At 39.6% G+C, this 17,580-nt stretch overlaps 1 protein-coding gene across 10 annotated transcripts in view; it reads right to left on the bottom strand.

Annotated features, from left to right (window-relative positions):
* lamtor3 (late endosomal/lysosomal adaptor, MAPK and MTOR activator 3) overlaps window positions 1-17,580 on the bottom strand; it is a 39,575-nt gene that overhangs the window by 15,353 nt on the left and 6,642 nt on the right. For 4 of the 10 annotated variants that reach the window (XM_069925609.1, XM_069925611.1, XM_069925610.1 and 1 more), the window contains exons 2-6: window positions 13,113-13,145; window positions 10,983-11,017; window positions 9,631-9,689; window positions 4,514-4,647; window positions 38-101 (exon numbers count right to left, since the gene is read on the bottom strand). In XM_069925609.1, the coding sequence (XP_069781710.1) occupies window positions 38-101; window positions 4,514-4,647; window positions 9,631-9,689; window positions 10,983-11,017; window positions 13,113-13,121 (301 nt within the window). In that variant the 5' untranslated portion in view covers window positions 13,122-13,145. Of the gene's footprint in view, window positions 1-37; window positions 102-4,513; window positions 4,648-9,630; window positions 9,690-10,982; window positions 11,018-11,962; window positions 12,049-12,872; window positions 12,945-13,112; window positions 13,146-13,661; window positions 13,793-17,580 lie in introns of those variants that run through there. The other 6 variants (XM_069925604.1, XM_069925606.1, XM_069925605.1 and 3 more) reach the window with 4 other exon arrangements.

The raw sequence follows: 17,580 nt of genomic DNA, 5'->3' as shown, positions 1-17,580 counted from the left end.
TTAAACATACCACTATAATGTCCATTAAGTTACATACCTGTGTTAGCGTTGCTATTGGCTATGAAACTAACAACTAAAGGCAACCGATTAAACTGTACAACCTGGAAAGCAAAGGAAAATAGTTTGAAAATCAAAAATCAGGATTAAATCTTTGCATGTTAAAGCTTCAGAACAGAAGGATCCAAGTGATCACCTCCCTTCCTATGAAATCAGTATAACCAGGCTTGAGGTAACGGTAGAATACTAAGAATGAAACATTAACAATGAAATACAGGTCAAAACCAAAATACAGTACCTATTAAACTCCTCCGATGATTGGGCCTCCACAGCTGTATGTGGCAACGAATTCCACAAATCCACAACCCTCTGGCTAAAGAAATTTTTCCTCATCTCTGTTTTATATTATCTAATTCTAAGCCTGTGCCCTCTTGTCCTGGACTCACCCACTAAAGGAAACATTCATGAGCTAGAGTTAATTTTCTTTGAAATCATCTTATTTATTTTTGTATACCTCTTTAAAGTTGAATATCATTACATCTTTAAATGTAGCTGAATGCTTTATTTATTCATCATTATGAAAATCCTAATACAAAGTTATGCAAAATGTTTATCCATTATACCAACTAAATTAAAGCTACATAAAGCTGCATCTACGAAGTTTGGTTTATAGGATTAACAAGATAGTAATGTGGAATATCGTCCCCATGTTTCCTTGAAGATGACACTATTTGAAAATAGGAAATACTAGAACCTAGAAAGTGTCATCTATACCTATTATAATTTCTCCAGCATCATTTTCAATCGGTCCGACATCTACCCATGTCTCTCTTTTATTCTTCATATATTTAAAACAAACTTAGTATCCTTTTGTATGTTATTTCCCAACTTCCTTTCATAATTCATTTTTCTTTCCTCATGACTTTCTTAGTTTCTTTCTGCAAGTTTTTAAAAGTTTCCCAAATTTATTTTCCCACTAATCTTTGCTTCCTTGCATGCCCTCCCTTTTGCTCTTATTTTATCCTTAACCTCTCTGGTTAGCCACAATCATTTAGAGTAAAATCAATATTGACCTCACATTTAAAACTTGCATTTAATGGTAGGAAATTTTAAACCTCTGCCACCTTGACAGTGAAGAAAAAATTCTATCGTCTCTCCTGGATCAATCAACTCTGATTTTAAGATAAAGTTTCCTGATCTTGGCTGCTTCCACCCCAGCTAGAAGGGCAGACATTCCACCAGTCTGCCTGCTAATAATTTCAAAGATCTGATGAATACTGTTTGCTTGTGCTTCACATCATCATACCTTCCCAGGAAACAGCAGTAGGATTCATACTACTCAACAGGTTGAGGGCTGCAGCAAGAACAAATGCTCTGTTAACACAGCAATCTTTATTCCAGTCAAATGGATGGTTAGTTTCATGCCACGAAATGGTTTACAAGTTTCATACCCACATTCATCTAATGCCTAAATTACACTGAACAGGCTTCAGATTTATTGTCAGAGCACAGTACATACATGAGATTCTTTTTCCCGTGGGCCAGGCAGAATTACCACTTATTAGTAATACAAAAAAACTGTACACAGCATAAAACATGTAAACAAATAAACAGCTGAGAGTGCAATACAAAGAGGAGAAAAAAAAAACAACAAATAATAAAGTGCAAAAGTAAGAGTCCTTAAACGAGTCCCTGATTGAGTTGGTTGCTGAAGAATCTGATGGTGGAAGGTAGAAGCTGTTCCTGAACCTGGTGGTGCGAGTCTTGCAACAACATAAAACTCAAAATCTGATATCTAGTCTTCATTAATGAATACTGTTTGATTATTAGCTTAAAAAGGCATATTCTAAATGTGATACAAGTACATTGTAAAGCATCTATTTTGCCACTTTAGCAACCAAATTAAAGGCTAAAAATACTCACTCTAGTGTTATAGACACCACAATAACCATTCATCACAGTACTCTCTATATAGTCTCACTAACCCTTCTCTTTCCCCGATTACACTGCTTTAAATATTTACCCTATTCCCTTTTGAAAGTTTCTGTACAACAACGCTTCAAACAGTTCATTCTACGGTATGAAATCTCTTCCCCACATCTCTTTAACCAATTACTTCAAATTATATCAACTGCTTAGTGACCATTCCACAAGTGAAAACTATTTCCCTTTATCCTGTCAATGGTAAATATGCAAGTGGATATAATAATTCTTACATTAATGTTGTTTATCACAGGGTAAACAATTCCCTTACACAATTCCTACATCCTTGAATCCATTCTAATAAATGTGTAAGATTTTTTAACAGTGTTGGTGTCAGTAAGCTGTATCATTTTATCAGCAGTACCTTTATATCTTAGTAAACAATTTATTTCTGTCTTGGAATAGCAGTTGGAGAATCAAGAGGCTGTTTTGAGAATGGATCCACTGCAGATTAACCATAGTAGCGTAATAGCTAAACAACTAAGAAAAACTTCTGCATTATATTATGTACATGATCTCTTCTACTTCTAATGGACCCAAATAAATATTCCTCCTCCTCCTGGGAGAACAATAAGACATCCATGAAATATGCAATTTCTTTGCAGAGGGAGGAGTGGGTAAATGTTGCAAGATCCAAAATTAGAATGCAACATTAAAGCATCATAACCTGGATGTCCCCAACCAAAATGACCGAGAAAATATAAAGACTAGAAAGCACACGAGCCCCTCAATTTTCCTCAGAAACCTGAGGAAATTTGACATGTCATGTACATGTGCAGGTGCATCACTGCACAATACAGGAATTGCTCTACCCAAGACCACAAAAAACTGCAGAAGGTTTGAATTTGGCTCAGACTGTCTCACACACCTCACTCCCCAAAAACTCATCCTATCTTGACCCCTTTGCCTGCACCCTCACCAATCAGGAAGAAGATTCATAAGTATAAGATCACATATCACCACATTCATTGAAAGTCTCTCCCCCCCCCCCCTCCCATTATCAAATACCTGAACGACCCTGAAAACAGTGAAATTATTGTTGTTTTTGCTCCATACCAACTAACTCACTCTGACTCAGCCCTTTTTGTACTGTACATTAGATGTCTAACTGGTCTCCTCCCAAAACACAAGCTGCTAGAGAAATTCAGCTGGTCAAACAGTGTCCTTTATGTAACAAAGGTTAAAAAAAAAAGAACCAATATTTCAGGCTTGAGCCCTTTATCAAGGTATTAAAGAATGTTGGCAGGTGTTCAAACAAAAGGATGGGGTAGGGAAAGGGGGTCAAGGGCAGGAGATGATAGACAGAGAAGGGAGGGAGGAGAGAACAGCAATCAGAGGAGGAGGTATGGCAGGAGGGGGGAGAACTAGAAAAATAGTAAAGGGCAAGGGGAAAAAAGGTGAGCTGGTTAACAGAAACCAGAGAAGTCGAGGTTAATGCCATCTGGCGGGAGAGTGCCCAGACAGAAAATAAAGTGCTGTAAATTATCTGCTGTAATTTCAGGCACTTACTACAGGATCCCACCACCAGACACATTTTTTCTTCTCCTCCCCTCTCTGCCTTCCATAGGGACTGGTCCCTCCATGATTCCCTCATGCATTCATCCCTCCCCCACCACTGGCACCTTCCCCTGTGGCTGCAAGAGGTGTAAAACTTGCATCCACATCTCCTCCCTCACCATGGTCCAGGCCCCAAACAGCACTTTCAAATGAAGCAACGCTTCACTTGTATATACACAGGACCGAGTTACTTCATCCGGTGCTACCTTTGTGACCTGCATCTGAGAGACCAGTCGCAAATTAGGAGTTCGCTTCACTAAGCACCTCTGATACAACAAAGACCTCTCAGTAAATAACCATTTCAATGCTGTATCACACTCCCATACTCGCATGTCTGTGCATGGCCTCATGCACTATCCCACCCTGACCACCCACAGATTGGAGGAACACCTTCTCTTCGGTCCGGGACTTTTCTGCTTTCCGCTAACCTGCTTGCCTTATTTTTCCCCTCCCCCTTTCCAGTTCTCCCCCTCCACCCACCCACCCACCCAGCCATCCCTCCTCCTCCTCCTCCTCCTCCCGATTGCTGCTGTCCTCTCCTTCCCTTCCCCTCTCCCATCCTTTTGTTCTGATGCCCGTCATGAAGGCGAAACGTTGGTTATGTATTTTTTTAACCTTTTCTATATAAAGGACACTGTTTGAGCAGCTGTTTCTCCAGCATTTTGTGTTTTTACTTCAGCCACGGCATCTGAATATTTTCATGATTTAGTTCTCACAAAACCTCCATCTTTGTGTGCACAAGATGATAAACTTGAACATAAAGTTACTATTTCTGCTACTAATTCATATTAAATTTTGATCAGTCATAATTTTCTTTGGTTCAACATTTTAATAAGAATGCTCTCCAATTTCACACACATTTGCCCAACTTGCTGAATCTCTCTGCACTTTCAATTTCTCATTGTCATTATGGGGTTGGAAAGAAACACTACTTTAATGCTCAGTTAAGTACAAAAATAAAACCAGAAATAATTACCTGGTAGGAATTGTAATAGCAAATTATGCTCTTATTTTTTGAAAGTCCTAGCTTGCTTCCTTGATCTGTTGCCAAGGCAAAGGTAGAGAGGAATCCAGGTCTCAGGGCATGTTCTGGTGCGTTATCATTAGCAACTGAAGAAAAATAACCCGTCGGGGACAATTAATTTCAACCACTTCAATAGTTAATTTGCCAAGTAAGTTTAAAACACAGAAAAATCTTACCACATAACTCTTGTGACAAGCTGCCTGCAGACTCACAAAGGAACAAATGTGGCTTCTGTAAATTACCTCTGAAAAGTCCCCATGTCCAATCCTTCTGCTAAACTCCAATCCATTCCTTGCACATGGAAATTCCTTAATGCGTAGGGCAGAGGAAAGGAACCTAAACGAGTTCCATTCATAAAATGGCTGAGGGAAAACTGACAGCAAGTTATCCCATCCTGCTAAGATAAGCTGCCAACCTATCAAGACACTTGTACTTCTCACATTTTCTTATCATATCAAAGGTCCATTAAGTCTATCAGAACAGCACTTCCACTTCCTCTGTCCACTTATTTCCTCAAAACCAATTCTCTCTTCGATGCTGACAACCTGATGTTCTTCAACTAGCCATTGATGCTCAAAATAATTAACCTACCAGCATGATTAGTGGTGTGGGCAGACATCAAATCACCGGGATAAAACTCACAGTTGCAGGAAGAACGTACAATCTCTACAACACAGCATCAGAGGTCAGAAACAAACCTGGGTCGCTGGAGCCTCTCAAGGAAGATCAAGAAAGAAGTTATGAATATAGAAGCAGGAAGGCATTATTGTACTTGCATAGTGCTTTGTGATGTCTGTTAAGCATACTATGACATCATCTGCAAATAGATTGATTTTATATTCCTTTTATTTTATCGCTTTTATTTTCTGTTCTTATCAGTTCTGCCAAGGGTTCTATAGCTAAAGCAAACAGTGAGGGAGATAGTGGACATCCCTGCCTAGTTGACCTTGGTTCAATTATATATCCATTTACTGTCACCTTCACCAATAGTCCCTTATATAATGCTTTAATCCAATTAATATATTTCTCTGGTAGGTTGAACCGCTGTAGTACTTTAAATAAATAATTCCATTCTACCCTGTCAACAGCTTTCTCTGCGTCAAAAGCAACTGCCACTGTTGGAGTCTTCTTTCCTTGTACTGCATGGATTAAGTTAATGAACTTAGAGATATTGTCCATTATTTGTCTTTTCTTAATAAATCCAGTTTCGTCAAGTTTTACTATTTTTGGTACACAGACAGCCAATCTGTTTGCTTATAGTTTTGCTATTATCTGATTCCACCTGCATTGAATTCGCCCATCGTTATTGAATGAAGATCTACCGGGACCAATGCCTGAAGAGGGTGCACAAAATCAGTGAACCGGTGCGGACTCGAAAGGCCAACATGGCCTGTTTCCTCTCCATAAATGGTTATATGGACTCTCAAAATACTCCATGATTTACAATACTCTCCAGATCCCTACCATTCACTGTATGGGTCCTACCCACGTTAGACCTCCCAAATTGCAAATATTCACATTTCTCTGTATTAAATTGCATCAACCATTCCTCTGCCTACCTGCCCCAACTGATCTGTTTCTCCATGTCACCTGTGGCACTGATTTAGAACCAAAAATAATGAGAAAACTGAAGACCAAACCATTAAAATAAAGTTATACAAGTTTATTTGTCACATTATACCTCATACAGTGAGAGAGGTTTTTCTGCAATTAGTTTAAAATCTTATCTCTAATATTCATACACCAATGGAAAGAGCACAATTTGGAAAGTATAGCTTCAATGAAAAGAAAGACCATTTAGCACAAAGGGCAGCATGAGAGCACCATTGTGGAATTCATGCAGGAGGCTGGTTGGGAGGAAGAAACCATCTTTAGGCCTGCTAGTACACAATTTCACACTCCTCAGTGAAATTACAGAACAAAAACAAGAAACAACTTAATTCAAAAACTATAAATTATCTGATTCTTACCTTTTTTCTAATTTAAATTAATAAAAGTGCAGGTGTTGGATAACTGTGCCCCTTAACATTCTATTAATGCCAGAGATAGTGGTCAGTGAGTTTAGGCTTCCAGATTTGGTGTCACCAGTGTAGAGAAACATGGGGTCCTTATTGACAAAGCACTGGGAAATTTGCAAGAAACATCCAAAGTTCTGGAAGAAGAACCCGAATAATTTTCTTCACCATACCACAAAAGAACTAACTGAATGCCCAAGTTTAGGTTGGCAGTCAAATGCCTAATTTGTCAGGTTCCTTTCTCTCACTGATTGTTCAATAATACATCTTATTAGAAAAAGTAGAAAATTTCTGTACATACAAGTAGCAAACCATTTTTATGATTTCTTTGACTATTTAGGAATCATGCCAGATTTTCCATTAAACAGTTATGTGCTTGTGCCCCTTACTTTCCAAATCCATAGCAATCTTGACTGCATCGTTTAACAAGGACAAGAAAGTCTCTTGCTAGAAATCCTCTAGCGAGCAAATCATCAAACAAAGCAGAAAGAATACAAATCCATTTATTAAAGTCAAATTCAACCAATGTAGAATATAGAACGATACAGCACAGCTTCGGCTCATGATATTGTGCTGACCTATATAAACCTACTGACAATCTAATCTTCCCTAACTCCCATATTTTTCAATGTTTCTTACATCCATGTGTCTTTCTAAGAGTTTTTTTTTTAATGTCCCTATTGTAACAGCCACCCCCACCATCACCAGCAATGCATTTCATGCATTCATTGTGTATATATTAAAAAAAACCTACCCCTGACCTCTCCTCTCCTTATAGGAGATATTTCATTGGAATTTGCTACTGTCACGGCAGGGAAAAGACGTTTCTTGTTCACCCTATCTATGCCTCTTATAATCTTGTTGACTGCTATTAAGTGACCTCTCATCCTTCTTCACTCCAAAGAGAAAAAGCCCCAACTCTGTTGGCCTTGCCTCATAAGACATTCTCCACTCGAGGCAATGACCTGGTAAATCTTCTCTGCACCCTCTCATCAGCTTCAACAACCTTTCTGTAGTCATCAGACTGAAAAAGAAGAATTGAAGTGTGGCCTAATCAGAGTTTTAAATCGGCTGCAACATTACCTCACATCTCTTGAACTCAATCCCCCAATAAAGTCTTCTTAATTATCAACCTGTAGGTAACCTTAAGAGATCCATGGATTTGGACCCAAAGGTCCCTCTGTTCTTCTTTACTGTTAGGAATCCTGCCATTAACCATGTACTCCATCCTCAAGTTAGACCTTCCAAAATCACTTCACACTTATCCAGATTTAAATACATCTGCCACTTTTCCATCCAACTCTTCATCCTGTCTATATCCTGTTGTAACCCATGACAACCTTCTGCACTATCCACATCATCTTTGTGATATCTTCAAATCTACTGACCCATCCTTCCACTTGTTCGTCCAGATCATTTATAAAAATCACAAAGAGCAGGGGTCCCAGAGCAGATCCCTGCATAACTCCACAGGTCACTGACCTTAAGGAAGTAGACATTCCATCAACTACTGCCCTCTGCTTTCCGCAGGCAAGCCAATTCTGAAACAGACACATTTCATGGGTCCCATGTCTCATGGGAGACCTTATCAAAATGCCTTAATAAAATCCATATACCCAACATCTACTGCCCTATCTTTTACCTTTCTCAAAAAACTCAATTAGGTTTGAGGGCCAACTTGCCTTTAAAGCCATGCTGACTATCCCTGAGAAGACTGCTTCACTAAATGCTCATAAATCTTATCCCTAAGAATCCTCTCCAAAGGTTTATCCACCACTGATGCAAGACCCTCTGTCTACAATTCCAAGAATATTCCCTATTACCTCTTTTTAAGCAAGGGCACTACATTTGCCAGGGAGGATCCAAAGATCACTGCCCCAGCAACCTCTTCGCTTGCTACCTGTAGTAACATGAAATACATCTTGTTTGGTCCTCTGGACTTATCAATCCAAATATTTTTTTAAATATACAGCACTTCCTCTTTCTTAACCTTGGCATATTCCAGCACACAAGCCTGTCCCATACTGATCTCACAATGATCGAGGTTCCTCATTCTGGTGAATACTAGAGTATTCATTTAGGATGTCCCCACCTCCTCTGCCATATGTTCCCTCCTTTCTCCTTAAGTGGCTCTACCTTCATTCTCCTCATCCTTCTGTTCTTCATAAAAGCATAGAATGCCTTAGGGTTTTCCTTAATCTTACTTGCTAAGGCATTCTCGTGCCCCCTTCTAGCTCTCCCAGGTCCTTTCTCAAGTTCTTTCCTGGCTCCATAATTCTCACGAGCCCTTCCTAACTTTTGCTTCCTAAATCTTGTGTATCCTTCCTTCTTCCCATTATCTAGCTGTCTTACCTCTTTTTTCAACCCTGGTTCCCTTATCCTACCATTTTTTTCTGGCTATGCTGCGAGAGGTTGGTGAGGTTGCATCTAGAGTACTATGGGCAGTGCTGGTCTCATTACTTGAGGAAGGATATACTGGCTTTGGAGGTGGTGCAGAGGAGGTTCACCAAGTTGATTTCAGAGCGGAAGGGGGTTAACCTATGAGTAGTGATTGAGTTACCTGGGATTATAATCACTAGAATCCAGAAGAATGAGAGGGAATCAGGATGAAGCCCAAGTGATCATAAGGGGAGCATGCAAGATCCAATGCAATCAGATCTGGAGATTAAAATAAAGCCAAACTGCTGGGGTTCTGAGGCAACAGCTCAACTGTCATACAGCTGTGATCAGGAACACTTTCAGACAGTCACATTAGGAATACAGATGACAAGCATAGAATAATCTGCTGTAAGAAGTCAGCCAGTCGAGCAGCATCCACAGGAGAAAAAGAATGGTCAACGTTTCAGACCAAAACCCTCCTTGGAGACAGTTGTGATAAAAGGTTCTGACTCAAAACATGGACCATTCTTTCTCCAACTGATGGTCTGAGCTCCTTCAGCAAATTGCTTCCCCCCCCCCCCATATTCTAGTGTCTGCAGTCTCTCATGTGTCTCTTAGGAATACATATTATTCAGCGACTATCATTACAGCAAAAGTATAGATTTAATAAATTACCTTTAATCACAGGGACTCCATCCCTGTCAGACACTACAATAGCATGAAGGCCCTCGACACTGTAAGATAATCCAAAATTATTCAGAGATGAAGCAAAATTTAGAACAGAGAAAATTATTAAACATACATTAAAAAATGAAAATTCAACCCTTTTCTATTCCTTAGAATTCAAATTTTTATTCTTTTGTTCACCTGCTGTTCACCATAGAAAAATCTGAATTAAGTCTAGAATAGAGGGCTACTACACATGGATTATCCTTGCAGTGTTGGAGGTGGTGCAGAAAATGTTCACCAGGTTGATTCCAGAGATGAGGGGGCTTAGCCTATGAGGAGAGATTAATTTGCAAAGGGCTATACTTGCTTGTTTTCAGAAGAGGGGATCTTATAAAAACATACAAAATTAAAAAGGGGATAGAGAAGAGGCAAGAAAGCTAGTTCCACTGGTAGGTGAGATTAGAACAAGGAGACATAATCTCAAGATTCTGGGGAGCAGATTTACAACAGAGGATGATGAAGTGCTTTTCTCAGAGAGTAGTGAATTCTCTTCCTAAGGAAGCAGTAGAGTTTGCCTCATTAAATATATTTAAGGCACAATTAAATTAATTTTTGCATAGTAGGAAATGAAGGGTATGGGGAAAAAACAGGTAGGTGGAGCTGAGTGCCTGGTCAGATCAACAATGGTCTCATGGATTAGTGTACCAGACTCAAAGGCCTAATGGCCTGCTCCTACTCCGGTTTATGTTCTTAGTCACATTAAATCAATCCCAAGGCCAATATGGCTTTTGGATGTCTTTGATCTTGCTTCAACTGTCCTCCATTCTGCCTTAAAAATCTGACTCAGGCCTCACCCAGCTTGGTGTTACCAAGTCAGTTGCTTTAAGTGGTTCTTCAGACAAAGTGAATTGGTACTATTCATTCTCTTGTCAGGCATCCAACAAGTCTGTGTGTCATTTCTTAGAATATCTATAAAACATTGACTCTCTGTTTAGAATAAATTACTGACAAAGAGTTAACAGATCCAAACTAGTTTCTCTAAGTGCACATCATTAGTAGGTTCATGTAGATTCAAAGTATTGTGAGAGACCAAGGAGAAATTACTCCTTCAAAATTGTTAGCTAAAAAAAAGGGAACTGCAACAAACCTACAGTTATGATACTTCCTTTCTTGCAAGTTTTAAATACTGATAAATTGACCAGAAAAGGCAAGAAATTGAATCTTGAATGTTATTTTAGAAAATAATTCAAACTTAATGCAAAAGAAAGCAGTTAAAAAGCTATTTAGATGATGATCCTCATTTTGGCTGAAACCAAGTAATAGAATTGCACACAAGGAAAAAAAAATTATGCTTTTACCTTGGCAACTGCTTATAAAGATACCTCTTCAAGTCCTGTGCAAAAGAAAATTACATTTTTTTCCTGCTTAGAAATACAATCTCACTGCAAATTTTCAATTTAAAAAAAGAATTCAAGTTCAAATTTCTGAATGCCCCAGTATTCAGAGCTGTCATTGATTTTAATATAAATGGCTAGTCATCTGCAGATACAAGGACATCGATAAGGTGAATTTTACCTCTTCTCACTGCAACCTTTTGGGAAGAAGAGCCTGCAGTCCAGCACCTCTAGGTTCAACAACAGTTTCTTTTTTCCTCCCCAAAGGCTATCAGGCTTTTGAAAATCCCCTTACTACCCTAATCTTAAACTAATCTGGCACCACAAAAAGGCCTGTCTGCATTATTGAAATGCAATTTTTTCTAGCACTAACTGTAATTGTGAATACTTATCGTCTTCCATATCTATCTCTTTTCATACTGTACATTAATGTATACTACTGGAGTGTTTTAAGTACCTATTTGGCTGCAGCAGATAAGAATTTTGGTGCTTATGTATATTGTTTGACAAACTCATTATCATCATCATTTGTATTTTACAAAAGCAGGTGGGGAGGTGAATGATCAACCAAATGTGTGGGACAGGTTGAAAACTTTGAGGTTAAGTCTTCTCTCAAGGAGACAAGGGCAATAAGACAAAATAATCAGTCTAGCCATTTGGAAATGCTGCCATTTTTATCTGTGATTCATTACCTGCATCTGTTTTAGTTTTCTGTTACATTCATTTATTCTTTGGCTGAATTTAGAAGGGAACGAACATGATGGGATTTCTGCACAATTTAAAATTGGAGACATGGGAGTCAAATAAGAAGTGATGTGCAAATAGGACTAGATAGCAGTGGAGGACAGCAAATTTTAGATAAGTTGATCGAAGTGGAAGAGCAGAAGTGCAGCTCCAGTTGGTAAGTGTAACACGTTGCAATACAGAGGCAGTTCCTCACTGACCTCCATTTCCAAATTCTGACTGATGTTCGAAAGGCAACACCACATGGTCATAGCTGCATCAACAACCAAGGGTGAACTTTTATTCCCTAGATTGTGAAGAAAGGAAGCATAAATATTGCAACAGCTAACTGCAGATTTACACAATCTTTACAACAAAGATATGGCCATGTTTACACCTAGATTTTACTGTCTGATTCAATTCAAGGCAGTTACCAAAAGGATGGCTGGAGTTAACAGGAAGGAGCAAGGCAGGTTCTAAGTTTGTTTATTGTCGTATGTGCCAAGTTAAAAAGTGAAAAAGTTTGTTTTTCTATTTGTACATAAATGGAATTACAGAGGGAGATCAATTGAATGGAGTTTCACTATTGTAAGGCTCACTCACGAGGCTGATAGAAGTCAGAAAGAAAGTTTTTGAATCTATTAACACAATTTCACACTCAAGTCTTCCTGACCCAGGGATGGGGGAAGAGAGAAGTGAATGTTTAGTTTATTGGTTGGTTCTGAGGGCTCAATCAATCCTCCATGTGCAAAGAAAAAGCATAAACAGCAACAGGTGGAGGGGGTGAGGGTGGGGAAGAGAAAGGAGTTGTCAATGTTTTGGTTTGGAGAGGACCAAGAACCAATAAAAGAGAGGGCTAGGAATGAGACAGGTTCCAATAGACGTTAGACATGAACCAGAAGGCGGTGAAGGAAGATAGGCTCTTGTGTCTTGATCTTCCCAGTGTTTAAATGGATGAATGCAAACTAAACAGAGGATTGAAAGAACAGTAAACTTTAAGGAATGGCAGAAATATAATTAACCCTTATCCCACAGATATTTTGTATACAGTATTTCAAACGCCATTGTTGAAACTTAAAAATCACCTTACTATCATTGCTTGGTTTTCAATGAGGAATTAAAAGTGAATACCTTGTCAGTGGGGCCCCAGACATCACCCACAACAACATCACAAAAGATGATGTTCTGCAACTTCTAAATTGCCTGCATTGATTACAACACTGGGTATAATCATTATTTCACTCAGAATGGATGAAAATACACACAACAGAATTGTTGAAACCTTTCTTTGGATCAGAGATCTTTTCATAGTTTTTAGCTGGCAACAATTTCAGGCAATTTCCTCTTAGCAATTAAGAAAATATTACTTACATCTGCCATTTTTGTTACTTCACACAAGGCAATCTGAAACACAGAAAAGTACTTCTACTGATTTTTTTCTTGCAATTACATTCAAATATTCTCATTATAATTAATGATCACTTACCAACTGAACCATAAATGCAGAAAAAAGAATGAAGTTTAACATCTTGAAAAGACAATATTTTTATTGTAATTTTATGTTCAATATGAAAGCAAATACCAAAAAATGAATAGCTACTTGTGATCTGTTGCCTTCATTCTGCCCCATATACTTCAGCTGCAAACATTGCCTTGCTCAAACACCGACCAGTTTATAACTCTGACTGCAGGCTCCCCAACTTTAAACACGCCGCCAATCACTTCACCTTCCCAAAGTTAGTCTCCTCTGTCTTAGCCTAGTAGGTACTCCTTAACACTCTGAATAAGTATCCATTAGAACAAACCAGAAACAACATTATCTATGGGAGCACCTTCATAACTTCAAAACTATAGGCACTGTGCAAATTTAATTTGTTGTTGTCGAGGTATTATAAGATTTTTGGGGGTTAATTTCCCTACCTTAACTTTGTACACAAGTCCTCTGGTGTTTGCTGATCCTGCCCTGTTGAAGATGGCATTGATGACAGAGCTGCTGTAGTGGCAGCGCTGGTGCAGACCCATGGGGAGTGGGGGAGCGGAGATGCAGTGCTTCTGCAGGATCTAGCTGCTCAATTGACTGCCATTGAGGGAGCCAACAAGGGTTTTATTTGAAATCCCGTGACCGTGGGTCTGCACCCAAGATGGTGGCACCTATTCATCGGCAGCAGCCACGAGGGACTGCAGACTCCAGGGAAGCTGAGGACTGGAGCAGGGCACCAGAAGACAGGAAGAACATGCATCATCTGAGAGGGAGAAGTGGAGGAGGTGATCACAGGGACGGTGATCATAGAGGCAGACCAGTTAGAAGGCTCTGTGGCTCAGGACCAGTGCATGCGGCAGGCTGCTGGCAACTCGAGGTGAGGGACCAGTGGAAGCTGTTCGCTGCTGGAGACTGCTGTCAGGAGACTCGCACTAGACTACGGACTGCTGGATGACTACGGGTATTGGAACCACGATGTGAGGAGGTACTGAGGGTGCTGAAGGGTTCGTGATGTGTCGGAGGTTCAGATCTGGAGCTCAGGTTGCCAATAGTTTGGACTGGACTCTGTGTCTGAGGAAGCAGTGGAGGAAAATCTAGGGAAATTTGGTGAATCCAGGGGCTCTCTTTTGCTTCTCTGACTGACTGCAAGTCTGTCTAAAACTGTAAGAGGCACTTAGGCAATTCCTGAAGGTGGTGCAGCAGGTAAAAAAAGAATTTCATGTAATACGACACAGTTTTATTACTATGACTAAATTGAATCTTGAAACGGGTGCTGGCTGTCCACCCTATCCATGCCTCTTATAATCTCGTAGACCTCTATCATCTCCTCTCATCCTTCTATATTCCAAAGAGAAAACTCCAAGCTCTGCTAACCTTGCCTCATAAGACTGATTTCCCAATCCAGGCAACATCCTGGTAAATCTCCTCTGCACCCTCTCCATAGCTTTCACATCCTTATAATGAGGTGACCAGAACTGAACTGTGGTCTGAGCTGCAACATAAACTCTCTGTTCCTAAATTCAATCCCCCCATTAATGAATCCTGCATCCCAGTTTAACTATCCCATCAACCTGTGCGGCGACCTTGAGGATTTATACCCCAAGGTTCCTCTGTTCATCCACATTCTTAAGTAACCGACTATTAACTCTGTACTCAGCCTTCTAGTTTGTCCTTCCAAAATGCATCACCTCACATTTATCCAAATTGAAATCCATCTACCACTTTTCTGCCCAACTCTGCATCCTTCAGCTCTATCCACAAATCCTCCAACCTTCATGTCATCCGCAAACTTACTGACCCATCCTTCGGTCTCTTCATCCAGGTCATTTTTTTTTTTAAATCACAAAAAGCAGGAGTCCCAGATCAGACGCCTGCAGCACTCCACTAGTCACTTACTTCCATGCAGAATATTTTCCGTCCACTACTACTCTCTGCTTTCTTCCTACAAGCCTACTGGCATATATTTTAATGCAAGAAGCATAGTGAATAAGGTAGATGAGCTTAGAGCATGGACAGATACTTGGGGTCATGATATTGTGGCAATTAGTGAGACCTGGCTCTGCTTGTTAAGGAGGACATTACTGCCGTGAGGTGGCAGGATGGTCTGGAGGGATCGTCCAGTGAGGCTGTTTGGGTGGAATTGAGGGGTGGAGGAGGCTAGAGTTCATTAAATGTGTTCAAGATTGTTTTCTAAATCAATTTGTAGAAGAACTGACTCGGGACAGTGTAATACTGGATCTCCTGTTAGGGAACGAGTTAGCTCAGGTATGGGACATTAATGTTGGAGAACAACTTGGGTCTAGTGATCATAACTCTGTTAGTTTTCGGTTAGTTTTAGGGAAGAGCAAAGAGGGGCCTAAAGTTGAGGATCTGGATTGGAGAAGAGCAAATTTCGAAGGAATAAGAAGGGATTTGGGGAGTATTGAGTGGGACAGGATATTTTCAAGTAAAGATGTAAATGACAAATGGAGGATATTCAAAAAAGAAATTTTGAGGGTACAGAGCAGATATGTCCCAGTGAGGATCAAAGGAAAGGCTGGAAGTCATAGGGAGGCTTGGTTTTCGAAGAATATTGAAAATTTGGTTAGGAGAAAAAGGGAGGTGTACAAGAGGTATAAAGAGCAGGGAGCTGAGAATTTGAAGGAGGACTACAAGAAGTGTAGAAGCAATCTTAAGAAAGAAATTAGAAAGGCCGAAAAAAGGCACGAAGAGGCTTTGGCAGACAGAGTAAAAATAAATCCAAAGGGTTTCTATAGGTACATTAAAAGTAAAAGATTAGTGAGGGATAAAATTGGACTCCTTGTAGATAGCGAGGGTAGGCTGAGTGAGAAGTCAGAGGAAATGGGGGAAATTTTGAATGATTTCTTTGCCTCGGTATTCACTAATGAAAAAAATATTGAATCAGTTGAAGTAAAGAAAAATAGTGGGGAGGTAATGAAGCATATAAGGATAACCGAGTGATGGCTGTATTGAAAAAGATAAAGGTGGATAAATCTCCGGGACCGGACAAAATATTCCCAAGGACACTCAGGGTGGCTTGTGGAGAGATAGCGGAGCAATTAACAGAGATATTTAGGAGGAGTCACGTGATGGAGTAGTGGCCGGTAGGGGAACTCCAGCCCTCTCCAGAAAAGTAAAAAAAAGAGAGAAAAAACAAAGGCACAAACATAAAAACCATAACAAAGTGAAAGTGTGGAGAAAATGGCAGAAAAGAAAGAAAAACCAAAGACAACGGGAAGAAAAGAAGGAAAGACATCGGAGGAGGAAGGTGAAGGCCTTACCAGTACGAGGAGGCCCACCGTGGAGAGAGAAGCCCGCTCCCTGAGGTCACTGGAAGCCCCAAACTCGGGACTACAAAAATGGCTCACGGAGCCAAACAAAAGTGCGCAACCGCACAAGACAAAAATAACACTGACGGGAGGGGGGACCAGCTGAGGAGTAAATCTCCACAGCTGAAACAGACAACTACAACACAACAGCAAGACTCTCAACAGGAAAACATAGAAAATAACGAGAACAAGAAGGAAGAGAATAAAGAATAAAAATAGGAAATCAAAGAAACAACAGATGACCAACCCAGAGGAAGAAGACCAACACCAAGACACTTTTAATAAAAATAAGAAGACCAAAAATACCCAACAAAATAAAACAAACAACCCAACAAGAAAACCAGAAGAGACAGAGGTAAAGGACACAGATCCTGGAGTGGATTCAGAAGAGGAAGAACACAGAGAAATGGAAGATGAAGGGAAGGGCAAGTACATGGATTTTTTTTTTAAAGAATATATGGAAACAGTAAAAGAATGGCAGTCACAAGAATTCAGTGAAATAAAAAGTACAGAAGAAAAAATGAATAGATTAGAGATGATCATGACAGATATAGGAAAAAGAGTAGAGAAGGTGGAAGAACGAGAAACAGCCATAGAAATGGAAGTAGATGACTTAAAAAAGAAATTAGAAGAATCTGGTAAAAAAGTTAAAGAGACACAGGAGCTGTTAGCTCAGAAGATAGATATAATGGAAAATTATAATAGAAGAAACAATATAAAGATAGTGGGCCTTAAGGAAGATGAAGAAGGCAAAAATATGAAAGAATTTATAAAAGAATGGATCCCCAGGGTCCTAGGAAGACCAGAATTACAGGAAGAAATGGAAATAGAAAGGGCACACAGAACATTAGCCCCTAAACCACAGCCACAACAAAAACCAAGATCCATTCTAGTAAAATTCCCAAGATATACAACAAGAGAAAATATATTGGAGAAGGCAATGAAAAAAATAAGAGACAAAAAACCACTGGAATACAAGGGTCAAAAATTTTTTTTCTATCCAGATATAAGTTTTGAACTCCTGAAGAAG

This window comes from Narcine bancroftii, chromosome 3, assembly GCF_036971445.1.
Source record: "Narcine bancroftii isolate sNarBan1 chromosome 3, sNarBan1.hap1, whole genome shotgun sequence".
In the NCBI taxonomy this organism is placed as follows: domain Eukaryota; kingdom Metazoa; phylum Chordata; class Chondrichthyes; order Torpediniformes; family Narcinidae; genus Narcine; species Narcine bancroftii.
This window is presented reverse-complemented; position numbering and strand designations above follow the sequence as displayed.